This window comes from Pistacia vera, unplaced genomic scaffold, assembly GCF_008641045.1.
Source record: "Pistacia vera cultivar Batoury unplaced genomic scaffold, PisVer_v2 Contig227, whole genome shotgun sequence".
Classification (NCBI taxonomy): Eukaryota; Viridiplantae; Streptophyta; class Magnoliopsida; order Sapindales; family Anacardiaceae; genus Pistacia; species Pistacia vera.
In genome coordinates this window covers 1,727,734-1,755,386 of record NW_022196032.1, presented here as the reverse complement: position 1 = coordinate 1,755,386, position 27,653 = coordinate 1,727,734, and the positions used below count along the sequence as shown (strand labels likewise).

The window sequence follows — 27,653 nt, the reverse complement described above, 5'->3', positions numbered from 1 at the left end:
TTTAGTTTTCATTGTTGATATTATATTATCATTGCTCAGTTACTTCTCTATTACTGTTCTAAATCTTTATTAGAGTGTGCACTCTAAAAGGAGGTTCGTTATTGTATCCCAGAGGTCAGTCCACTATTGAGTCTTTTGCACCTCGAAGATTCTTCCTATAGGGGCAGAATTCTGATATTAAGGATAGTGCATTTGCACGCCTTGATGTTGATGTTTTCGCTGCTGTCTTGCTGCTGTCTTGCTACTGTTATCTTGCTGTCTTGCTGCTATTTTTGCTATTGTTTTCCTGCTGTCTCGCTGCTGTTTTTCTTGTTGTCTTGCTGTTTTTTATAGGATTTTAATAAATCCAACAACGAACTCATTTGGAATTGAAAACCAGTAAATTGGGGACTGCAAAATCACTAATATTTATCTTCACTTATTTTCTGAAGTTTTCTACCTTAACAATTGTGTTTGGCTTACGAGAAAGTGAAAGAAAATCATAGGTCAATTATATCATGATTGATGGTGTGTTTGCACCGAAAATTTCTCTTTACATAACCCCTTTTTATAAATATAATAACGTTGAAATAGCCTTACCTAAAATTCCTATTAAAGACATTTTCAGCTTCTAAAACTCTACCCCTTCTAACTATTCTCCACGAAATACCTTTTTCTTTTTCTTTTTTTCTTTCAGATATTCATTTTAATAGAAACATTTTCATTTTGGATAAAAAAATTCACAAGTGAATACATATCAAAACAATCAATTTGAAATCTGTTATATAACTTATTTTTGGGATTCTAGAGGTTGTTTAAAAGAAAAGATCAGGGTCTGTTTGGCACACTATTTTCCCACTATCCTATCCTAAAAACCCAAAAATGCATTTGTTTTAATATTCTAAAAATTCAATCATATTCTATTCAACTCAAAATATTTAGATTATTTGAACCCCCTAAGTTTTTTAATTTAACTAAACACCCACAACAATAAAAGTTCATAAATTGATAAAAACACCCCCACCCATACACATATTGTCGGCAGCTGGCCACCACTGTTGGAAGATGGCTGGAATCTGTTAGAATGGCACATGACCAGTTAGATCTGGCTGGTCGTGCGTCGATCTGGCTGAAAAATGCTAGATCTACGGTCAAAGATCTGATCGTTGGCTGACGACCAAGATATGGCCATTGACTGACAACTAAGATGTGGCTGTTAACGACGACCAAGTCTAGCCGTCAACGTATAACATCATTATTCTGTTATTAAATATATCTCATTTATATTTTAAAGTATATTTTTAAACGTCACTTAACAATAGAAATATCATTTTAGGTTAAATAATTTTTTTTCTTGTACATCTGTTTTTCTCATGTTCTGATTTAGACTTCTTAAAAATTGAAAGGAATTATTGTTTGTTTCAGTGTTTAACTCAACTTTAAATAGTTTAATCTAAAGTTATTGCTATTGTTTTAATTAGTTTGCAATTGGAATGAGGTTCCACGCTGTAAACTCGGCAGGCATTAAAATTCATTTGCCTGGTGCCTATACATATATTTCTTTCTTAAATTTAGAAAGTATATTAGATACATTAAATTCTTTGGAGGGTATGATATATGATATTTTAAACATATTTTAATATTAAAATATGTATTTTTTTTTTTTTTTTTTTACGAATTTTTTGAAGCAAGTTAAACATGTATTTCTTCTTGGAACTTTTTAATTTTGATAAAACCTCAATGGAATGAGGGAATTTTATTAAACAAAAAAGAAATCAAATACACCTAAAGAGGGGGACATAATGAGCCTTACCTCTTGAAAGCATGCTAATACATAAAGATTAAAACAAAAACAAAAACAAAAAAAATGCATGCCTAAGAAACTAAATGCATACAATTAACCAAAAGAGAAACAACACCAATTATTTTATTCTTTTGCAAGCTTGAAGACATTCTACTCACAATTAGTTGTCCTGGTTTGATTGTTTGAAGGCATCTAGAGAAGATCCGTTGTGGCTGAAAACATATGAGAAACGATGTTCATGGTTGGCCTAGATTTTGCATTGGAATCCAAGCAATCAATTGCTAGCTTTATTATTGCTATCAATTGATCTTGAATAGTAGGTGGAGGAAATGGAAGGCGTTTGTCCAAAACATTATTCAACAACAAGTCCTCCCAAGTGAAAGGGGAGGATAGAGTAGGAATGATATCACTCGGATGCTTTCCATTGATCACTTCCAATGCTAACACTCCAAAACTATATACATCACATTTTTCAGTTACCATCATTGTGTAAGCAAGTTCTGCAAAGTGAAAGAGAAATGATGAGATCATATCTCATAACCATTTTATTTTATTTTATTTATTTTTTAATGTAAGTAACAAAACAACCAAGACAATAACAAATGAATTATATATACCTGGTGCAATATATCCGAGTGTGCCTGCAAGTTGTGTCCAATTGGATGAGTCTGGCTTGAGAAATTTGGCAATTCCAAAGTCTGAAACATGAGCTTCATATTCTGAATCCAACAACACATTTTTGCTCGATATGTCTCGATGGACTATTGGTGGGAAGCAATCGTGGTGTATATAGGACAAGGCATTACACACACCTTTCAAAATATTTACTCTCTTACCCCAATCCAATTCTCTTGCTGTAGCTTCATTACTCAAAAATGTGGCCAAGCTACCTCTTTCAAGATACTCATAAACTAAAAAAGAGGCTTGAGAATGTGCACAAAAACCAAAAAATTTCACAATGTTTCGATGTCGTACCTCTGTTAATGCCCTTATTTCATTTAAAAACTCTTTTTGGTCTTCTATCTCATCAGGCTGAAAGGAGTGAAATTTCTTTATGGCCAAAATAGTTCCTGACAGAAGCTGTGCTCTATAAACACTTCCAAATCCACCCCTCCCAATGCAATACTTGGCATCAAAATTCTTTGTTGCACTCACGATTTCTTCGTACATTATTTTTCCATCAAAAGTTAATACCGAAAGAATTGCATCCTTGTTCACACTTCTATGTTGTTTCGATGACTCTTGCTTTTTCCTTTTGAAACAAAAAAACATTAAAGTCACCGCAATTAAAAGAGCAAGTGCTCCTGAAACAATAAAGGAGATTACCAACCTCTTTCCTATGACATTTTTGTGTGATATGAGAGCCTTACAAGGTGCCAATCCACTAGCATTACCACACAATCCTTTATTCCCTTGTAATGCTTCAATGGGAGCACCTCGAAATACTTTGTTATTGGGAATTGGACCTTGTAACTCATTATAAGATATATCAATTCTTGACAAACCATGCATATCTTGAAAGCAACTTGGAATTAAACCAGAAAGTTTATTATAGGAAAGATTCAAATATTCCAAACTCTCCAAATTACATATTTGAAATGGTATCTCTCCTTTGAGCAAGTTATGACTCAAATCTAGTTCTGTCAGTTGAAACAAATTCCCCAATTCGAATGGAATTTTGAGGTTAAGCTGATTGTTTCCCAAATTCAGGTAATGCAATTTTGACAAGTACCCTAAATCTACTGGGATTGACATGCTTAATCTATTTATGGAGAAGTCAAGGTACTCAAGTTCTTTGAGTAAGCCAACTTCACGAGGTATGCCTCCAGAAAGTTGATTACCAGTTAAAATAAGCTTGTTAAGAGAAGTCAACTTTCCAAGTTCCACTGGAATCTCTCCAATTAAATGATTTGAAGAAAGGTCAAGCACATGTAGTTCGGTTAAGTTTTGAATCTCAGGCAGCATGCTCCCAGTAATATTATTCCCCGAAATGTTTAACGTGCCTAACTGTGAGCATTTTCCCCAGGTAGATGATGTTTCACCATAAAATTTGTTGTGGCTAAGATCTATGAAATATAGATTTGGATAGATGCCAAAATCTTCAGAAATATTTCCAATAAATTCGTTTTTGTCAAGGCGAACTCTGATTAAGCTTGCACAGTCTCTTAGATCTTTGGAGATGCGCCCAACAAAATTGTTCTCACTTAGGGAAAGGAACATAAGTGATCCACTTCGACAAATATTATGAGGAAGAGAACCAAAAAGATTGTTATTATAAAGAATCAAACTCTTAATATCGCTCAAATTTCCAATGGAAGGAGGAATAGAGCCACTCAATTGATTTGTGCTTAATTGCAGTTCCAAAAGGGACTTCAAGTTGCCTATCTCCTTAGGAATGGCACCAAAAAGGTTGTTGGTGTAGAGGTATAAAACTTTTAAGTTACTCAAATTTCCAATGGAAGGAGGAATAGAGCCACTCAATTGATTTGTGCTTAATTCCAGGTCCAAAAGGGACTTTAAGTTGCCTATCTCCTTAGGAATGGAGCCAGAAAGGTTGTTGGTGTAGAGGTATAAACCTTTTAAGCTGCTCAAATTTCCAATGGAAGGAGGAATAGAGCCACTCAATTGATTTCTGTAAAGTTCTAGATTCGAGAGGGACTCCAAGTTGCCTATCTCCTTAGGAATGGCGCCAGAAAGGTTGTTGGTGTAGAGGTATAAAAATTTTAAGTTACTCAAATTTCCAATGGAAGGAGGAATAGAGCCACTCAATTGATTTGTGCTTAATTCCAGGTCCAAAAGGGACTTCAAGTTGCCTATCTCCTTAGGAATGGCGCCAGAAAGGTTGTTGATGAAGAGGTATAAAAATTTTATGTTGCTCAAATTTCCAATGGAAAGAGGAATAGAGCCACTCAATTGATTTCTGCTCAATGTTAGATTCAAAAAGGATTTCAAGTTGCCTATCTCCTTAGGAATGGAGCCAGAAAGGTTGTTGGTGTAGAGGTATAAAACTTTTAAGTTGCTCAAATTTCCAATGGAAGGAGGAATAGAGCCACTCAATTGATTTGTGCTTAATTCGAGTTCCAAAAGGGACTCCAATTTGCCTATCTCCTTAGGAATGGCACCAGAAAGGTTGTTGGTGTGGAGGGATAAAATTTTAAGTTACTCAATTTCCAATGGAAGAGGAAGAGCCACTCAATTGTTTGTGCTTAATTCCAGTCCAAAGGGACTTCAAGTTGCCTATCTCCTTAGAATGGCGCCAGAAAGGTTGTTGTAGAGGTATAAAAACTTTATGTTGCTCAAATTTCCATGAGAAGAGGAATAGAGCCACTCAATTGATTTCTGTCAATGTTAGATTCAAAGGATTTCAAGTTGCCTATCTCCTTAGGAATGGCCAGAAAGGTTGTTGGTGTAGAGGTATAAAACTTTTAAGTTGCTCAAATTTCCAATGGAGGAGGAATAGAGCCACTCAATTGATTTATGTAAGTTCTAGATTCGAAAGGGACTCCAAGTTCCTATCTCCTTAGGAATGGCGCCAGAAAGGTTGTTGGTGTGAGGTATAAAAATTTTAAGTTCTCAAATTTCCAATGGAAAGGAATAGAGCCACTCAATTGATTTGTGCTTAAGTCCAGGTCAAAAAGACTTCAAGTTGCCTATCTCCTTAGGAATGGCGCCAGAAAGGTTGTTGTGAAGAGGTATAAATCTATGTTGCTCAAATTTCCAATGGAAAGAGGAATAGAGCCACTCAATTGATTTGCTCAATGTAGATTCAAAAGGGATTTCAAGTTGCCTATCTCCTTAGGAATGAGCCAGAAAGGTTGTTGGTGTATAGGTAAAACTTTTAAGTTGCTCAAATTTCCAATGGAAGAGGAAGAGCCACTCAATTGATTTATGCTCAATCTAAATCTGAAAGGGACTTCAAGTTGCCTATCTCCTTGGGAATAGAGCCAAATAACTTATTATAAAAAATGTAGAGGGCCTTTAGATTTTTTAGGTTACCGATTGAGAAGGTAAAAACCATAGAGTTCATTCAATCTTAGATCAAGGTATGCAAGATTGGGAAGTAATGAAAAAGATAGTTCATGAAGCGTACCTTTAAACTTGTCCTAGTCAAGTTAATACCAACATACTTCCAACATAGTTGCAAGACTCCAAACCAAGTACATGGCTTATTTTAGTTTTGAGGTGGGTAGAAGTATTTGTGGCATTCACAGAAAAGAGCCCATGATGACAGAAGATATGGCTTTGTTTTGAAGGCTGGCTTCCATTTGAGAAGGCCAATCTTCTTGAGTAGAATCAAAGCAGCATCTAGTGAAGAATATTGTGACATAACAACAAAAAGACTAGGGAAACAAGTGAAAAAACTCTCTCAAGGTTGACAACCCCATTGTTTATGTATATAGTATGAATATCGTAATTTGGAAACTATGATATATATATATATACTATATATATATATATATATATATATATATAAGCAACTCACAATACATACTTTAAGGCTTGAAAAGTTCCCCCCTCTGACGTCACACTCACTAAATAAAAATTTCTACAACCTCTTAATGTGGATACTAATGTTTCTTGTCCTCTAGCAATGATAGATGCATGTATGCTCAGACATATTAGACTTGACTTAAAAGCGTCTCTGTCTAATTGACAAATTAATTGCTCACATAGTTTTCTAGTATCGACAGGTGAATGGAGTTTGATGGAAATAGATGCTGACATGAAGATGACAACTCTAATGTTCATCGTATGATTAATGCAACTCTATAAATATGTGTATAGCCAGGATCTTGTAAGTTTTTCAAGACATTGGTGCTTGAAAAGTCTCCAATTCCAATTTTGTTGTTTGTTGAGGAGTTTTAAACATAAATTTTCTGCAACTTCCGCCTTGAACATGTTGAAAATAAATACGCCTATTCTTCCACAATGAAAATGATGTTATGTTAAACTATGGAAGACTGATTCTTTGCAGAGTAGGACATTTGATCAAATGCTATAACGTAGTTGACCTACTAGTCAAGGTCTTTGTCTAATAGGGTTAAGATCATCCTCTTATGGGTGGTTCTACTTCTAAAACAAATTTTCATCATTGACCTCCATTTCTACACATAAAATTTCTACAATTTTTTTTTTTGTTTGTTGAGAAATTCTACACATAAAATTTCTACAACTTGCCCCTTGATCATGTGGACAATAAATATGTCTATTCTTCCATTAAGAAAATACTATAACGTAGTTGACACGCTAGAAAATGCCCCTTGATCATGTGTATAGCCAGGATCTTGTAAGTTTTTCAAGACATTGGTGATTGAAAAGTCTCCAATTCCAATTTTGTTGTTTGTTGAGGAATTTTACACATAAATTTTCTGCAACTTGCGCCTTGAACATGTAGAAAAAAAATACGCCTATTCTTCCACAATGAAAATGATGTTATGTTAAACAATGGAAGTCTGATTCTTTGCAGAGTAGGACATTTAATCAAATGCTATAACGTAGTTGACCTGATAGTCAAGGTCTTTGTCTAATAGGGTTAAGATCATTCTCTTATGGGTGGTTCTAGTTCTACAACAAATTTTCATCATTGACCTCCATTTCTACACATAAAATTTCTACAATTTTTTTTATTTGTTGAGAAATTCTACACATAAAATTTCTACAACTTGCCCCTTGATCATGTGGACAATAAATATGTCTATTCTTCCATTAAGAAAATGATATAACGTAGTTGACACGCTAGAAAATGCCCCTTGATCATGTGTATAGCCAGGATCTTGTAAGTTTTTCAAGACATTGGTGCTTGAAAAGTCTCCAATTCCAATTTTGTTGTTTGTTGAGGAATTTTACACATAAATTTTCTGCAACTTGCGCCTTGAACATGTAGAAAAAAAATACGCCTATTCTTCCACAATGAAAATGATGTTAGGTTAAACAATGGAAGTCTGATTCTTTGCAGAGTAGGACATTTAATCAAATGCTATAACGTAGTTGACCTGCTAGTCAAGGTCTTTGTCTAATAGGATTAAGATCATCCTCTTATGGGTGGTTCTGCTTCTACAACAAATTTTCATCATTGACCTCCATTTCTACACATAAAATTTCTACAATTTTTTTGTTTGTTGAGAAATTCTACACATAAAATTTCTACAACTTGCCCTTTGATCATGTGGACAATAAATATGTCTATTCTTCCATTAAGAAAATGCTGTAACATAGTTGACACGCTAGTCAAGGTCGTTGTCTAATAGGATAATTAAGATTATCCTCTTATGGGTGGTTCTACTTCTACAACAAATTTTCATCACTCACCTCCATTTCTACACATAAAATTTCTACAATTTTTTTTGTTTGTTGAGAAATTCTACACATAAAATTTGTACAACTTGCCCCTTGATCATGTGGACAATAAATATGTCTATTCTTCCACTAAGAAAATGCTATAACGTAGTTGACACGCTAGTCAAGGTCGTTGTCTATTAGGATAATTAAGATTATCTTCTTATGGGTGGTTCTGCTTTACAACAAAATTTCATCACTGACATCCCTTTCTACATATAAAATTTCTACAATTTTGTTGTTTGTTGACAAATTCTACACATAAAATTTCTACAACTTGCCCCTTGCTCATGTGGACAATAAATATGTCGATTCTTTTACTAGGAAAATGCTATAACGTAGTTGACATGCTAGCCAAGGTCTTTATCTAATAGGGTTAAGATTATCCTTTTATGGGTGGTTCTGCTTTTACAACAAATTTTCATCATTGATGTCCCTTTCTACACATAAAATTTCTACAATTTTGTTGTTTGTTGACAAATTCTACACATAAAATTTCTACAACTTGCCCCTTGCTCATGTGGACAATAAATATGTCGATTCTTCCACTAGGAAAATGCTATAATGTAGTTGATACGCTAGTCAAGGTCTTTGTCTAATAGGATAATAAAGATTATCCTCTTATGGGTGATTCTGCTTTTACAACAAGTTTTCATCACTGACCTCCATTTCTACACAAAATTTCTAATATTTTGTTGTTTGTTGAGAACTTCTACACATAAAATTTCTACAACTTGCCCCTTGATCATGTGGACAATAAATATGTCTATTCTTCCACTAAGAAAATGCTATAACATAGTTGGCACCCTAGTCAAGGTTTTTGTCTAATAAGGTTAAGATTATCCTATTTATGAGTGGTTCTGCTTTTACAACAATTTTTCATCACTTAGCTCCTTTTCTCTTAAATCTTTACCATATTTACTAATCAAGTGATTCTAATTTATGAACATCATGATTTTCATTTAAAATTAGCATTTCTAATTTTACCCAATAAATAGAATATGGATCACTATCAAGATGGAAATGGTATGGAAGGACGTGTCATTTAAGATATTTAAATTGATAATGAAATGTCATTTGTATCTGCATGGGCTTTAATGCCACACTAATTGCAATTTTCTATCGTTTTATTAACTCATAATTTCCGATGAATCGAACTTAATTTGGCTACTAAGTACTATAAATAATATGGTCAAAGCTATGGCTAAGAATTTTCCACATAAGCAAATAAATTCTAGTTCAATTTATTTGAAGGCTCTTTATTTTTTTATTTTTCTTTTAACAGGAGTGTCCAAGCTAGTTTGGGTGCACCTCAATTAATTCTCGAGATTCATTAAATACCATACAAGATCAAATGATCAAATAAACCATAATGTTATTGTGGTAGGTGGCTTAAGTTTTGAACTTGAAAACTCAAAGAAATGAACAAACCTCCTTAACCGTCAGGCCAACCTCTTGGGATTTATTTGTAGGTTTTTATTATTACCACATTCTATACGCTAAAACTTTCAATTTTCAACATCACAATTGCATGACCCGAAAGTTTAATGGTAATTTCCTTTTTTTTTTTTTTTTTAGTTTCCAATAAACAATATAAACATAACAAGGTCTAATTAATTCATCATTTGATTACAAATAAACCAAATAAGACCATGGATTGCGATGAAGTTATGCGTTTGATTAAATATGAGTTATTTGTTTGTATATATAATATATCTCGCACGGCTATAAACATTCAATTTTCCTAACTTCACCACCTAATAACCAAATTAGTAGTGTTCAATTTTCCTAATTAAGCCTTTACACACGCAATAAACTTAAATTATAACCCTAAATAAAGACCAAGAGCTAGCCAACCCAACGACTATATACATTCAAACAAACGAAAACATTATTAGCATTAGCACACAGAAAATAAACTAGAAAAATTCAATGAGTTTTTTTTGTTAAATTCCAAGTCTTCCAATGATGATTATTGATAAATAATGATATCCTGGTCCTATTTGTGAATCTAACTCAAGAATTACTTCATTTCCGGTCTAAAACCTAACTCTATATTCCACGTTTTGAACTTGACCGTTGTTTATAAATTATGACTAATGCAGCAAATACCATATACATACCAGCTCAATTTTATAACTGAATAATATAGTATAAATCAAAAGTTCTAGACTATAGAAACTTAAATTTTCATACTAAATTATATCCATTAATTTATTAAAATTTGAGGATTTAGAAATTACTAGGTGTCTCAATTTACATATTGGCCTTAGAGGACTAAAAATCATATACTACACTTAATGCACGATCTCACAACCCCGATGTGACAGTTCGCAATTGTTCAACTTGCAATGGGTCTCGCCTGCCCAAAATGGGTCTCGCCTACCTAATTACAATATGACCAATTGCGAACTGTCACATCAAGATTGTGAGATAAAGTTTGTAATATTAGGTTGTGAGTTAATCTTTATTGTAATTATATAGTTCATCTTACATAAATTAAACTCTAGAACCGTTATGTAAAGCAAAAGGACTCCCACTAGGTTTCAAAGATATGGTCTCAGAATTGAGTGGACAGAGATCCTCTGTTGATGTAAGGTTCCTTATTGTCACGACCAACTTACTTGGTGACTCAAGTGTGCTGCACGTTGCTTAGTGGCTAAGTATACTTCGTAGCTAAGTAAACTTAGTGGCAAAGGTTGCCATCTAATGTTTACTTAAGGATTAAGTTTACTAAAGGATTAAGTATACAATGTATGTAGTCATTTCTTTGAGGAGGTTTAGCATATTAATAGGCCACCCCTCCTTTGTAAAGTTCATAACTTGAATTCCATCAATACAGAGTTTATATTTTCTCTAAACTTCTTTCTCATTTGTATACTTTTAGCCTGTGAGTTTGTGTGAGCGTTAGGCTGCTTAACTCATTTCCGAAGGGTTAAGGTTGCACGAACTTAGCAAAGAAGTTAGGTCGTGACAAGTGGTATTAGAGCTTCGGTTAGCATAACCTCGATTTTTATTCAATGGTGAAAGACACTGTCGCTTCAACAAAGGGATCCAAGACGGCTGAGATGGAGGCTTCCCAAGAATGTGGTCGCTCGGAGAAAGTCGACCCTAACCCCAACCCCTCAAGGAAGAGAGGTAAGTCCAAAGACTTTATTTCTAGTTTTGACTCACGCCTATCTCGTATAGAAGAAAGGGTGAGCGTGCAGTCGGATGAGCTAGATCATTGGGTGGATGATCTAGAGACGGAGGTGTCCGAAACTCACACTGTCGCGAAAGCCATGTTGCTTCAAATGGAGGAGTCGTTAAGGGCGGAAATAGGGAAAATCCGTGAGGAGTTCGAAAGGGAGCTTGCCAAAACCTGTCATGTGTTCCAAACTGAAGTCAACAGCACCCTTGTTCACTTAGACAAGGTGCAAGCTGATTTAGCACGATGCAAGCGCGCCATGGTTGCAAGGATCAGCAGCAAACGAAAGAATTGACATACCAAGGCCTAAAAGCTTTGGTGGCTCACGCAAGGCGCAAGAGGTTGACAACTTCTTGTGGGGACTAGACAAGTACTTTGGGCCGTAGGCGTCACAGAGGAAAGCTCGAGGATTGAAACTGCAGTCCTCTACCTTACGGACACCGCAAGGCTATGGTGGAGGAGAAGAGAAGGAGACATTGAAAAATGTATTTGCACTATCTCAACCTTTAATGATTTTAAGAAAGAGCTTAGGCGGCAGTTTTACCCGGAAAATGCCGAGGATGAGGCAAGAGCTCGCTTGCGAAGGATCAAGCAAACAAGGACAATCCGTGATTACATCAAGGACTTCACCGACTTAATACTAGAGATTCCTGGGATGTCCGACAAAGATTCGCTCTTCAACTTTATGGATGGGTTACAGTTATGGGTGAAAACGAAGCTAAGGCATCGGGGAGTGCAAGACCTTGCCACAGTCATAGCAGTTGCTGAAAGTTTGATTGATTATAGCAACCAAAAAGAACACACCAGCAAGTCCAAAGATAAGAAGGGTAGCTTTGTTAAAGGTGCGGGAGAGAAGGGGCAATCTAAAGAGAGTTATCGAGACACCCGCCAAGACAATTCCTCATCCAAGGGCAAAGACAAGGGCAAATGTTGGGAGAAGGGCTCCAACAAACCCCACAACAACTGTTTCATTTGCAACGAGCCTCACTGGGTGAAAGACTATCCAGAGAAGAAAGCTCTCACTTCCCTCATAGCCAAGCATCAAGAGGGCAAGCAAGCCGAAAGCAGTAGCGATGGGGCACATATGGGATCAATGCAACTACTCAACGGGATCCAGTCCGCACCAAAAACCCAAGCCAAAGGGTTGCTTGATGTTGATATGGCCATCAATGGGAAGGCCACCAAAGCCATGGTAGATACGGGAGCTTCGCACAACTTCATTTCAGTAAGTGAAGCACGCCGGCTAGGCCTCCAAGCTTCAGGAGGTGGAGGCACCATCAAGGCGGTCAACTCAATGGCACAACCGATACATGGAGTGGCTCGACATGTCAAAACGACAATGGGAACTTGGTCCGGCTACTTAGATTTCTCAGTTGCACCAATGGATGACTATTAAGTTGTCCTTGGCTTAGAGTTCATGGAACAAATCAAGGCATTTCCCTTGCCATCAACCAACACCATGTGTATAATGGACGGGGAGCAAGCTTGTGTGTTGCCTACTAGCCGCTCTACCAAACCAGAGACAACAATACTCTCGGCCATGCAGTTCAAGAAAGGCGTCAATAGAAAGAAGGAAAGTTACTTGGCCATCCTCAAGCAGTATGATGATGAGGAACCAATCCTACCAGAGGCAGTGCCCCGGGAAGTAACACAAGTACTCGAAGAGTTTGTTAATGTCTCACCAAATGAGCTGCCGAAAGAGCTACCACCTAGAAGGGAGGTAGATCATCAGATTGAGCTAGAGCCAGGCGCCAAGCCACCTGCTAAGGGTCCTTATTGAATGGCACCACCGGAGCTAGCCGAGCTAAGAAGGCAGTTGCGGGAACTTCTAGATACAGGGTTCATCAAGCCCTCCAAAGCTCCCTATGGCGCCCCGGTCTTATTTCAAAGGAAGAAGGATGGTTCCTTAAGGATGTGCATAGACTACCGAGCACTCAACAAGGTATCTGTGAAAAATAGCTATCCCATTCCTTTGATTGTTGATCTTTTCGACCAGTTGGGGCATGCCTGCTACTTTACCAAGCTGGATCTGCGGTCAGGCTACTATCAAGTGCGCATAGCTGAAGGCGACGAGCCAAAGACCACTTGTGTCACAAGGTATGGGTCTTATGAGTTTTTAGTTATGCCATTTGGTCTAACAAATTCACCTGCTACTTTTTGTACTTTAATGAATAAGATATTCCATCCATATCTCGACTAGTTTGTGGTCGTTTACTTAGATGACATAGTAGTACATAGCAAAACTTGGGAGAAGCATGTGCACCACCTAAGGAAAGTGTTCCAAGTACTGTGAGACAACAAGCTGTATATCAGGAAGGAGAAATGCTCTTTCGCCAAGTCGGAAGTAATGTTCTTGGGTCACAAGATCAAGGATAGGCAGCTTATGATGGAAGATGAAAAAGTGCAGGCTATTCAGGAGTGGGAAACACCCACCAAGGTGCTGGAGTTACGATCCTTCCTGGGATTAGTTAACTACTATCACCGGTTCATCAAAGGCTACTTGGCAAAGGCAGCCCCATTGACAGACTTACTCAAGAAGAACAAGCCATGGGAATGGTCAAATGAATGTCAAACAGCCTTTGATGAGTTGAAAACTGCAATCAGCATGGAACCAGTGCTTGCCTTACCAGACCACACTCAGCCATATGAAGTGCACACCGACACATCTGACTTTGCCATAGGGGGGGTACTCATGCAGAATGGGCATCCGATTGCTTACGAGAGTCGAAAGCTTAATGAGACTGAGCGGCGTTACACCATGCAAGAAAAAGAGATGACAACCATCATCCATTGTCTTAGAGTGTGGTGGCACTACTTACTGGGGTTTAAGTTTGTTATTTTGACAAATAACATCACAACAAGCTATTTTCAAACTTAAAAGAAGTTGAGTCCGAAGCAAGCACGATGGCAGGACTTTCTTGCCGAGTTTGATTATGTCCTGGAGTACAAACCGGGGAAGACCAACGTGGTAGCAGATGCACTAAGCCGCAAGGCCGAGTTGGCAAGCATCAGTCAAGTCACAAGTGCATTGGCTAACATGATCAGGCAAGGACTCCAGCATGAGCCATTGGCTCGAAACATCATTGCCTTAGTGGAAGAAGGGAAAACCCGGAGGTTTTGGTTAACTGATGGCTTACTCTACACCAAAGGCAATCGCCTCTACATCCCGAGATGGGACAATCTGAGTAAAGAATTGATCAAGGAGTGTCATGACTCCTTGTGGGCAGGCCATCCAGGTAATGAGATGTACTCTTGCTCTCCTAAAGTCTGCCTACTATTGGCCTGGGATGCAGGATAGCATCGAGGGGTATGTGCGTACGTGCCTTGTTTGCCAGCAAGACAAGGTAGTGCAACAACAACCAGCAGGCTTGCTAGAACCATTACCCATGCCCGAGAGACCGTGGGAGAGTGTCTCAATGGACTTTATCACTTGTTTGCCAAAGTCTGAAGGGTCCGGGAGCATAATAGTCATTGTGGACAGGTTTAACAAGTATGCCACATTCATCCCCGCATCCATCGATTGTACAACAGAGGAGACATCCAAGCTTTTCTTTCGCAACGTCATCAAGTTATGGGGCATTCCAACAAGCATAGTCAGTGATCGAGATCCTCGGTTCACTGGGAGATTTTGGACAGAGTTATTCAAAATGTTGGGATCAAACCTAGACTTCTCAACTAGTTTTCATCCCCAAACTGATGGGCAAACCAAGCGCATCAATGCACTGTTAGAGTTATATTTGCGGCACTATGTGAGTGCTAGCCAGTGGGATTGGGCAAAGCTCCTTGACATAGCCCAATTCTCATTCAACTTGCAGCGGAGCGAGGCAACCAACAAGAGTCCTTTTGAGATTATCATGGGACGACAGCCGAAAACACCTCTTTTCCTAGCCACCCGCTATGATGGGAAGAGCCCCGCAACCTTCAGGTTGGCCAAGTCATGGCACAAACAAACTGAACTTGCTCGTGCTGCTCTACATAAGGCAGCAAAGAGAATGAAAAAGTGGACAGACAAGAAAAGGAGGCACGTTGAGTACCAAGAAGGTGATCTTGTCCTTGTAAAGCTACTACCGCAACAATTCAAGACTTTGAGAAAAGTGCATAAGGGCCTAGTGCGCAAATATGAAGGGCCTTTTCAAGTGATACAACGCATCAGTAAAGTTTTGCATCGACTCCAACTCCTTCCAAAACTGAAGATACACCGGATCTTTCATGTAAGCTTGCTAAAGCCATTTCATGAAGACTCGGAGGAGCCATCCCGAGGAGTCTCTAAACGAGCACCAACAGCCATTGTAACATCCTTTGACAAAGAGGTTGACGAAATACTTGCTGACAGAGTCATTCGCCGACATGGTGTGCCAAATTATCGGGAATACTTCATCAAATGGAAGGGACTTCCCGGTGCCGAAGCCAGTTGGGAGATCGAAGACTCATTATGGCAATTCAAAGACTTAATCCTGCACTATAAGGATAATGCGACGAGGGTGTCGTAGCATTAGGTGTGGGAGAATGTCACGACCAGCTTGCTTGGTGACTCAAGTGTGCTGCACGTTGCTTAGTGGCTAAGTATACTTCGTAGCTAAGTAAACTTAGTGGCAAAGGAACTTAAAGGATAATGCTTATCCATCCACCTAAGGTTGCCACCTAATGTTTACTTAAGGATTAAGTTTACTTAAGGATTAAGTATACAATGTATGTAGTCATTTCTTTGAGGAGGTTTAGCCTATAAATAGGCCACCCCTCCTTTGTAAAGTTCATAACTTGAATTCCATCAATACAGAGTTTATATTTTCTTAAACTTCTCTCTCATTTGTATACTTTTAGCCTGTGAGTTTGTGTGAGCGTTAGGCTGCTTAACTCATTTTTGAAGGGTTAAGGCCGCACGAACTTAGCAAAGAAGTTAGGTCGTGACATTATGCACTCTAAATTGATAGAGTAGAGATCATGTGCAGATGTGGTGGAAGATCCGACCCACGTCTTATCTGAAGAAAAGTTTGGGGTGGCCGAGCATCCTCTTGAATTCTGGTCAAGTTGTTGTAATTGGAAATCACTACCATAGATGCTAGGAAATGAGATCACTTCTTGAATGATGGTTTGTGATTCAAGCATACTAAACACCTCTGACATAGTAGGCCTCAGTGTTGGAGATGCATTACAGCATAATAGAGCCACTTTTACCATTCTTTCAGCCTCTTCTTTGTCAAACTTATACTCCAACTTTGGATCCAATATCTCCATCAAGTTTCCTTTCTGTTGCAAATTAAGGTCTACAAGCATTCAAGCCCAAAAAAAACAAAAACAAAAAACTTAAAAACCATACATAGCAACAATCATATATTCACATGAAACTTACGCAATCAAGAAGGCAAACACATCCATTTTGCGCCCTGTAACTTGCATTGCTTCTCCCACAAACAATTTCCAAAGCAACCACCCCAAAGCTATAAACATTTTCTTTTTCTGTGAGGTAACCCCATAGTGCATATTCTGGAGCCATATAGCCTCTAAAATCATTCAAAATGTCAAAAACTTAAACCGTCACACAACATTATATATTTTGAGATTAGAAATCATGTTCTACAATAGTGTTTAGTGTAGCTCACATAGTTCCATCAACTCTAGTGCTAATATGGGTGTTCTCCTCTTCTTTGAGCTTAGCTAATCCAAACTCTGAAATCTTAGCATTTAATTCCCAGTCAAGTAGTGCATTTGTAGCTTTTATGTCTCTGTGAACTATCCTGAGTGTTGATTTTTTACGTAGGCCTGATTCCTGGTTTTCACCCAACCGAGCTGAAAAAAGCTCTGAAGAGGAGAACACCTACTTAAATATCAATCCAATTAACCAATCAACAAATGTATTAACAGAAAGTATTCCTTTATGCAAAAGCAATTCAAACATCACCCTACTTACCAAAAAGTGCATGTGCAAGACAATTATTTTCCACGTACTCATAAACCAACAATAGCTAATTTCCTTCAACACAACATCCAAAAAGCTTTACAAGATTTGGGTGTTGCAAACCAGGAATCAGGCCTATCTCATTCACAAACTCTCAATTTCCTTGCCTTGATTTGGAAGAAAGCTGCTTCACAACAACAACAGTATCGCCTGATAGTTGGTCCTGCATTGAGTAAATATTATATGTACAAGTTCATATCTACAATCTTACACTAAATGTTGAATTGTGTGATTAAATAGCTTAAAACTGACTAATTGAGTGTTAGTTATGAAATCCAACATAAAGTTACTGAATTAAACAATCTAAGCTGCTAAGCTAAAATAGCGGTATCAAATGAACAAAGTACCCTTAAGAGTGAAGATATATAATAAGTGCCTTACTTCCACATATTATTCAAAATAAAATTTTTGAATTTGTTAGAGAAAGTTTTAAACCTGGTTGAGAAAAGAAACTAAAGACGAGGTTGATCTTTTGCTTATTAATTGTTGAAGGACATTGTCTTTTCCTTTGCTGATATTTTGAGTAGGATTTGAATATATATATTTTACTTTGTCTTCTTTCACTATGATTATGAGGGGTATGCCCCTTGACTAGGTGTGCTCTTTTTTTAATTTTCAACATTTGTTATTGCATCATTGAGGTTCAAAAATGAAATACAAAATATTTAGATTTTTCATCAACCATAGCCAAAGGTCATCCAGTAAATTCCCTCACAATAAACTTTTTGATGTCAATTTCAAGGATATTGTTTCTCAATGGTATATATGTATAAACATTTTCTACTGCATTGACACTACTGGGATTATCATTCTTCAATAAAAATATAGTTGTTTAGTACCTTGTATACTGATCCAAAACCACCTTCTCCAAACTTTTTAGCAGCATCAAAATTGTTAGTAGCAGCTCTTAGCTGTCTGAAAGTGAAGGTTCCTGTTTGTAGATCTAGGCATCTAGCCCCTTAAGATCTGCCCAGTAACATTGAATGAGAAGAGAGATCATCTACAAGTCATATTATGATTTGTAGGACAACTGAGCCAAAACTATGTATAACTGTTTTGTACTTATAATGCATTTGTTCGTGGCATGCACTCACTTATTTATTGCTCAAGTTTGAATAAAACATAAGATTTAGCCCATACCTTGTTCTCCTGTGTTTTGATGCTGAAAATAGTATATATCTCCAAGAGAAGAAACCCAGGATGATAAGAAGAATGCATAACACCAAAATGACAACTCCAATCACAATAGGTACATTATTTGTTTCTTTAGGCTCAGGTAAGTCATATTTGTGCCAAGAAGAAACAAGAAAGGGATGACTATTAAAAGAAATCATAGTAAACATTGTTAGTTGCAGAAAACTTATCATTATAACATAGTTGTTTATTTCTCACCGTCACAATTTGATCTGAAACCTGAAATTAACACCAAAAGCTTATGCTTATCAGAGAACAAATTAAGGTGGTGAAGGAAAATATATTCAACAAACCCAAGTATTATACTATTATAGTATATATATGAAACATTTTAGAGGGTTAGCACTTGATTTGGGAGATGTCTTTTACACATCAAGTAGAAAAACCACTCAAGAGAGCGGAAACTATCTTACTTATGAGTACAAACCATGATTATGTTTATAATTGATTTGGTGACCACTGAACAATATATAACTCCAATTTTCATCTAATATACTCGAATGTCTTTCCACGAGATTAGATAAGTCATATAACAGAACAAAGTAGGTTTAAATTGTTTCTCCGTCCATACTATGTAACCGGTGGACAAATCAATATGACCCGAAGGACCAAAGTTGTAACACTAGCAGCTCACTTGGAAGGAAGACTGATTAAAAAAATGCATGACTTACCACGACATACAGAAATAGCAGATATGAGAAGACCATAATTTCTAGAATTTGGAATATATACAGTCCCTTTCCCAGCCCAACACAAGCGGATTTGCAGGGTATTGTTTGCCACTGTGGCGTTCAATACAGATGCAACAAGTAGTTATCTGTTGCCAGAATTATGACAATACCATTAATTGAAAAATCAATCACAGAAGAGTATATATACACACACATAAAACACAAGGCAAACGACTATATGTGCAAAGATAATCCAAGAATTTACTATTAATTATTTGAACCTCTAAATTGAAACCTGACAGAAATAGTTAGAACTAAAAACAAAATATTTGTATGGCAAGCATCCAAACATGGAATCCAAGCTCTAAGTTTAGGAACATACATATAGCTTCCTGTGCTGGTCAGGAATGAACCTGGTATGTTTCCAGTCAACATGCTGTGACTGAGGAAGCTGATAAGAAGCCACATGAAACAATTTAATATAAGATAATACTTTATGATAAAAGTGCAACAAATCCATTTGAAAATACAAGACTTTAATATGTCATTGCTTACATGAAATTTGGGTGTACTTCTGTGCTACTGATTTCTCCTTCCAACTTGTTAAAGGTCAAATCACTGTATAAAAATCGTAGGAAAATGAACAAACAGTCAGACTATGTTGTCAAAAGAAACCTTACATCGTTAAGAATCCCAGAAATTGTAGCAAGCTGTAAGTGCAAAAAGCAAAAGATAGTGCAGAAAAGCATGTAGACAATACATACTTAAATCCTAGAGTTACAAGAAAAACTCTCCCTGGTAGTCCTATAAAAAATAAACTCTTAGGAAAGGAAATCAAATTTGCAAAATACCATTAAAACTGCAATAAAAACCACGAAAGTTTCATACTTATTCCTTAGAAGGCAGTGGCAAGGGTTGCAATAAACCTGCTGCAGACAATGCTTCATACTTATTCCTTTGGCAAACATCACAACCAGCCACGAAAGTTTGTACGTCTTTCTTCATGCCCTCCCAAAAAACATTCAAGGCCAACTGTTTGAAGGTTTTATAAAAACCAGAGTGTCCACCACAAGGTGAACTGTGGAACTCCTTCAAAAATAGATTGGGCCAATGCGAATCTTTAGGCAAAACTATCCTGCCCTTGAAGAACAAACAACCATGCTGTAAGGTATAACCCAAATGTGACTTCTCATCAGCAAACAAGTAAGTAATTATCCTTTGCAACTTAACATCAGAATGCACTGCTTTCTCAAGGTCATCTTCCTGCACCATGAAAGGTGCAGACAGAGCCTGCAACTCCATAGGAGATATCCACCGAGAGAGGGCATCAGCTGCACAGTTTTCAGCTCCTGGTCGAATTTGGATTTCAAAATGAAACCCCAGTAGTTTTGACAACCATTTTTATTGTTCTAGAGTAGTCAATCGCTGCCCCAATAGAAAATGTAGACTTCTCTGATATGTTCTAACAATAAATTTCCTCCCCAATAAATAATATTTCCATTTAAGGATAGCTAAAACCAAAGCCATTAGCTCTCTTTCATAGATTGATTTCAGCCTTGCCTTAGCTGATAAAACCTTGTTGAAGGTTGATGCTGTGCTGGAAGTATGGTTTGCTGAAACTGAAAGTTTGAAGCTATTTTGCTGCTGTACAGGTGACGTGCATGGTGCTGTTTCTGAGTTCAGTAGTTTAAGCCTTATTGCAAACTTAAGTGTTAATTTTGAATTTGATGACTCAGCTAATTTTGTAATGTGGTTGTTAGATGTGTGTGGATTAGCTGAGATTATGTAAAAGTTACTGACAGTGGTTGTAACAGTAAGCCAAAGCATGTTATATGCAGGTTTTTGTTGGTTAATGAATTTGAATCAGTTCTCTTCTGTTCCCTTTTTCTTTGATACATCCGGCATTAGCTTAAACACTAACATGGTATCAGAGCTACATTAACAAACCAGCATCTAACAAACTCACTCAAAACATCCTGAATCACCATCAAACTTCAACCTTCCGCAAGAACAACACTTTCCAGAAAAACTCCAACCTGGTTTCGCATGGCAACTCAATCGGCTTCTCTCTCACCTCCAGTGTTCAATGGGGACCAGTATCACATCTGGGCTGTTAGAATGAGAGCCTACCTAAGAGGGCAAGGGCTGTGGCAGTATGTGGAAGAGGAGAAACAGCCACCGCAGCTTGGTCCAAACCCAACTCTGAATCAAATGAGGATGTATGAGGAGGAGATGTCCAAAGCTCCAAGAGATTTTTCTCACATACACTCTGCAGTAACAGACCTTGTATTTACAAGGATAATGGCGTGTGAAACTGCAAAGGAAGCTTGGGATAGATTGAGGGAGGAGTTCATGGGGAGTGATACAACCCGAAATATGCAAGTTATGAACCTGCGAAGAGAGTTCGAAATGCTAAGAATGCAGCAGGTAGAGAAGGTTAAAGAGTATGTAGATAGGCTTATGAGTGTAGTGAACAAGATTAGATTATTGGGAGTTGAGATGAGTGACAAGATGATAGTTGAGAAAGTGTTAGTCAGCCTACCGGAAAGATTTGAGTCCAAGATATCTTCCTTAGAAGATTCAAAGGACCTCTCCCAAATCAGCCTCACCGAATTGGTTCATGCCCTGCAGGCCCAAGAACAGAGAAGGTTGATGAGGTAAGAGGACTCTAATGAAGGTGCTATGATGGCTACTCAAAAGGGATTGAAGGGAAGAAATAGGAAATATGTTGGAGATAAGAGAGGAAAAGAGAGAACTGATGGACAGTGGGGAAAACTGAGTGGAGGAAGAAATTATCCACCATGTTCCCACTGCAAAAAGAAAGGACATCCAGATAGTAAGTGCTGGTTTAGACCTGGGATCCAATGCAAGAGGTGCAAACAGTTCGGGCACATTGAAAAAGTGTGCAAGAACAAAAGTGCACAGCCATCAAGCAAGCACAAAGTGCAGAAGACCAGCAGCAGAGCAGTGAACCCGAGCAGCTGTTTATAGCTTCATGCTACTCCATGCAGACCACCGGTGATGTTTGGCTAATAGACAGTGGTTGTACTAACCACATGGCAGCAAAACTGGAGAATTTTGTCAGGATAGACAGAACATACAACTCCAAGGTCAAGGTGGGAAATGGTGAGTATGTGGAGGCAAAAGGGATCGGAGATGTGGCTGTCCAAACTCAAGTAAGTACCAAGATCATTTCAAGTGTTTTATTTGTTCCTGAAATTGCAAAAAAACCTGTTAAGTGTAGGTCAAATGTTGGAGAAAAACTACACCTTACATTTTCAAAATCATGCTTGTGTAATAATGGGTTGTGAGGGAAATGAATTGATGAGTGCTAGGATGCTAGGAAAAAGCTTCCCGGTAGAGTGGAAAAAACCAGGAAACTTAGCACTAATTAGCAGGGTTGATGAGTCTGACTTGTGGCATAAAAGGTTTGGCCACTTTCATTACTTGGGAATCAAAGAAGTTAAGGCAAGAGAAATGGTGCTAGAGCTACCTGAAATAGAAGAGAAAAAGTCCTTATGTACAGCCTACCAACTTGGCAAACTTAGCAGGCCTTCATTTCCTTCAGATCAAGCCTAGAGAGCAAGTCACAAGTTGCAATTGATCCACACAGATGTGTGTGGTCCTATGAAGTCTAAATCTTTAAATGGCAGCAAGTACTTTGTACTCTTCATTGATGACTACTCAAGGGTGGCTTGGGTGTATTTTCTTAAGCAGAAAAATGAAGTAGCTGTTGTGTTTAAGAAATTCAAGTTGCTGGTGGAGAATGAAGTTGGAACCTTGATCAAAACCGTAAGAAGTGACAATGGGACAGAGTACACCTAAAATGAATTCAGCAAAATTTGCAGTGAAGCTGGAATTCAGCAGCAATTCACAGCACCAGCAGAATGGTGTTTCTGAAAGAAGAAACCAAACCATTATGGAAATGGCTAGGTGCATGATGGCTGAAAAAAATCTTCCTAAAGTATTCTGGGTTGAAGTTGTTAATACAGCAGTTTTTCTCCTAAATAGGCTGCCCACCAAGGCAGTCAAACATCAAACACCAATTGAGGCGTGGAGTGGAATCAAACTAGCAGTGGGGAGCTTGAAAATATTTGGAAGTATAGCCTATGTAATGATCCCAGCAAGCAAAAGATCCAAATTGGATGATAAGGCTGAAATTGGGATACTTATAGGCTATAGCAGCAACTCTAAAGCCTATAGAGTTTATGTTCCTAAGTCTAGGAAGATTGTAATCACAAGAGACATAAAGGTTGATGAAGGTGGAGTCTGGAACTGGGAAGAAAAGAGAGTTGATGTGCAGGCTAAATCAAGACAAGAAGAGATGAATGAGGGGCTAAATGAAGAGGCGGATTCAGATGAGGAAGAAGAACATGCTGTTAGAGGGACAAGATCATTGGCTGATGTATACGAAAGGTGTAATATGGCAGTGGTGGAACCAAGATGTTATCTTGAAGCTACAAAATCTGAATTGTGGAGGGCTGCAATGCAGGAGGAACTCAGCATGATTAAAAAAAATCAAACCTGGAAATTGGTACCAAGACCTGAAAAAAAGGAAAGTAATTCAGGTGAAATGGATCTTCAAACTGAAAATAAATCCTGATGGCTCAATCTACAAGCATAAAGTAAGGCTGGTGGTGAAGGGCTTTGCACAGCAACCAGGTATTGATTTTTTAGAGACATTTGCCCTGGTAGCTACACAAGACATAATCAGGCTGCTGTTGGCACTTGTAGCTCAGTTTAACTGGAAAATTTTCTAGCTGGATGTCAAATCGGCATTCTTGAATGGGTGGATTTCAGAGGAGATTTTTGTGGAGCAACCGGAAGGCTACAAGGTTGAGGGCAAAGAGGATCATGTGTATCTGCTAAGGAAAGCCTTGTATGGCTTGAAGCAGGCTCCTAGAGCCTGGTACAGCCGAATAAATGACTATTTGTGCAGCCTTGGTTACTCTAGAAGCCCAAATGAACACACTCTCTACATAAGGAAAACTAAAAGGGGTTTGGCTGTGGTCTCTCTCTATGTTAATGACTTATTGGTGACTGGAAGCAATCCTGAAGAGTTGGACCAGTTTAAGTCAGCCATGCAAACTGAGTTTGAAATGACTGACTTAGGATTGATGAAATATTTCCTAAGCATGGAGATAAGGCAAACTGCAGGTGAGATTTTTGTGTGCCAACAGAGGTATGCAACCGAGCTTCTCATGAAGTTTGGAATGGACAATTGTAAACCAGTGGATACCCCATTGGTTTCCAACCTAAAACTAAGCAAAACTGATGGTGCAAAGAGGGTAGATGAAGGGAAATACAGAAGCTTGGTGGGAAGTTTGCTGTATTAGACAGCCACTAGACCTAATCTTATGTTCACTGCAAGTTATCTTTCAAGGTTTATGAGCAACCCAAGTGAACTACACTTTAAGGCTGCAAAACGTGTGCTGAGGTATGTAAATGGAACCATCATGTTAGGCATCTATTTTAGGAAAGTTGAAAGTCTGAAATTGGTGGGGTATACTGATAGTGATTGGGGTGGATCCCTGGATGATGCTAGGAGCACCTCTGGTTATGTATTTTATCTGAATAAGGGTGCAATTTGCTGGCTGTCAAGGAAGCAGGAGACTGTGGCACAGTCTACTGCTGAAGCTGAATATGTCTATGATACAGCAGAAGTGAACCAGGCTGTGTGGCTTAGGAAGATGTTGGATGATTTGCACCAAGTGCAGGGTGGTCCTACATTGATCCTATATGATAACCAGTCAACAGTGGCCATGGCAAAGAACCCTGTGCTCCACGGTAGAACCAAGCATATCAAGATTAAATATCATGCAGTATTGGAGGCTGAACAGTGTGGTGAAGTGAGTTTAATACACTGTAGAGGAGAAGAGCAAGTTGCTGACATTATGACAAAGGCCTTGTGGAAATCCAAGTTTGAAGCCTTAAGACTAGAACTTGGTGTTTCCAGCCAAAGCATCAAGGTGGAGTGTTAAAGGTTGATGCTGTGTTGGAAGTATGGTTTGCTGAAACTGAAAGTTTGAAGCTATTTTGCTGCTGTACAGGTGACGTGCATGGTGCTGTTTCTGAGTTCAGTAGTTTAAGCCTTATTGCAAACTTAAGTGTTAATTTTGAATTTGATGACTTAGCTAATTTTGTAATGTGGTTGTTAGATGTGTGTGGATTAGCTGAGATTATGTAAAGTTACTAATAGTGGTTGTAACAGTAAGCCAAAGCATGTTATATGCAGGTTTTTGTTGGTTAATGAATTTGAATCAGTTCTCTTCTATTCTCTTTTTCTTTGATACATCCGGCATTAGCTTAAACACTAACAAACCTGACTAAAGTACGCAATTGGGTGCTTTTCTTGCATAAGGACGGCACCAATACCAAATCCTGATGCATCCGCTTCCACCACAAAAAGTTTTGAAAAATCTAGTACAGCTAAAACGGGAATGGAAACCATTGCTTGCTTTAAGGAATCAAATGCAGTTTGAGCTTCCAAACTCCACTCAAAAGCATCCTTTCTCAGTAACTTAGTAAATGGAGCAACAATACTATCGTAGTTTCGAACAAAGCACTGTAATACCTTGTTAATCCTATAAAGCCACGAAGCACTTTGAGATTCTTAGGATTAGGCCACTCAAGCATGTTGGAAATCTTGGAATATTCAGCTGATACACCCTTATCTGACACCACATGCCCCAAATACTCAACCTGTCTTAAGAGTTCAAATACCACTCGCAAGTGCTCTATATGAGAAATTATGCTCCTACTGTAGATCAATATATCATCAAAAAATATCAACACAAACTTACGCAAATATGGGCGAAAGACATCGTTCATCAAAGCTTGAAAAGTTGCTAGGGCATTCGTAAGTCCAAACGGCATGGTCAAAAACTCGTAATAGCCTTCGTGTGTGCGCAAAGCCGTTTTCTCCACATCTTCTGGTTTTACCCAAATTTGGTGATAGCCAAACTTCAAATCCAGCTTTGAGAAAATCACTGCACTGTTAAGAAATATGGGTTATTTTGTTTTATTGTTTATTAAGGGTAGATCTGTCTTTTTATTATTTCTTTTGTTTAGCCTATATATATCTTTGTATTTAGGTTAAATCATATTTTTTGTATTCAATTGCATTGTGCAGTATCAATGAAACCCTAGCCTCCTCTTTTTATTATTTCTTTAGATTGTTTAACATGGTATCAGAGCAAGGTTTCATGGGACGAGGCTTAATCTTAAACACAGCTTACGCGGATCCAACTGGTATTCGTTCAGTTTCTGCAATCTGGTATTTCGTTGGTATTCGTTCAATTTCTGCAATCTGGTATTTCATTTGCCTTTCTTTTGCATTCTGGTTTTCTTTGTTTTTTGAATATGGCTACTGAAAGAGACGATTCGCTTCAGTCTGTGAGTTTAGATGCAAGAACTATTCGTATTGGAGTTATGCGATGAGAAATTTTTCTTAAGGGTAAAAAGATGTGGGGATATGTTAGTGGAACTTCTGTGAAACCTAAGAATACTGATGAGGTTATGATGCTTTGATAGTGCCTGTGAAGCAATCATGCAAAAATTATTACTTGGATTAACAATTCTGTTGGGCATTCCATAGGTACACAGTTAGCGAGTATGAGACAGCAAAGGAGGTTTGAGATCATCTGCAAATGTTATTTACTCAGTCAAATTTTGCAAAGCAGTATTATTGGAGAATGACATACGAGCTCTTCAGCAGAGAATATGAGTGTTCATGAGTTTTATTCTGCTATGCAGATCTTTGGGATCATTGCTCTTACAGAATCTATAGAATTAAAGGCATGTGATGCCTATATTGCTCGTGGAGGAGCAGCAACGGTTGGTATAGTTTTTAACGCACTTCACAGTGATTTTGGGACTTAGAGGTTCAATTTTGCATCGTTCTCCAATGCCTTATGTTGACTCAGTTGTCAGTGAGTTATTGGCTGAAAAATACGTCTTAGTCTCATTCTGAAAAGGGAATTCTTTCTACTTCTACTTCTAATCCTTCTGTGTTAGCAGTACCTTCGAAGCTAGTCTTTAATAATCAGAATAAGCCTTACACAAGGGTTGCCTTTGATGAGTGCAGTTTCTATAAGCAAAAGGCATTGGAAGGCTCAGTGTCCTAAGTTGAGCAGCAGAATCAATCGCAGCAGCAATCTCAAGCTTGAAGCCTAACAACCTCCAATCTAATGCTCATACCATCTCAGGGTTAAAACCACCACAGTCTAATACTGCAACAGTAGTCTCATCAGGTCCTTTCACCGATCCTAGTACCTGGTTGAGCATTTCAGAAGTTTCTCTCCTTACAACCACAAGTTATGTCTGCTTCTTCTTCCGTAGGTCAGTTCCCTCATAGTTCTTAGGCATCACATCGAGGTTGGATTCTGGTGCTTCACATCACTTGTGTCTTCATGATTCTCTGTCTCAGATTCTTCATCTTTTGCTTTTGTGTCTCCTTCGTCTTCTATTCCTGTCATGACTGCTGATGGCACTCCTATGCCTTTAGCAGGTGTTGGTTCTGTTATC

At 38.0% G+C, this 27,653-nt stretch overlaps 1 protein-coding gene and 2 pseudogenes across 1 annotated transcript; 1 reads left to right on the top strand and 2 right to left on the bottom strand.

Moving 5' to 3' along the window:
* Positions 1-1,975: 1,975 nt before the first annotated feature.
* Positions 1,976-8,098, bottom strand: LOC116130976 (annotated as a pseudogene).
* An 8,077-nt stretch (positions 8,099-16,175) lies between these two features.
* On the bottom strand, positions 16,176-20,429 carry LOC116130974 (annotated as a pseudogene).
* Positions 20,430-21,173: 744 nt separating this feature from the next.
* LOC116130973 lies at positions 21,174-22,952 on the top strand. The gene is made up of 3 exons (XM_031416642.1): positions 21,174-21,784; positions 22,030-22,303; positions 22,761-22,952. The coding sequence occupies exons 1-3, from the start codon at positions 21,174-21,176 to the stop codon at positions 22,950-22,952; spliced, it is 1,077 nt and encodes a 358-aa protein (XP_031272502.1).
* Positions 22,953-27,653: the final 4,701 nt, after the last annotated feature.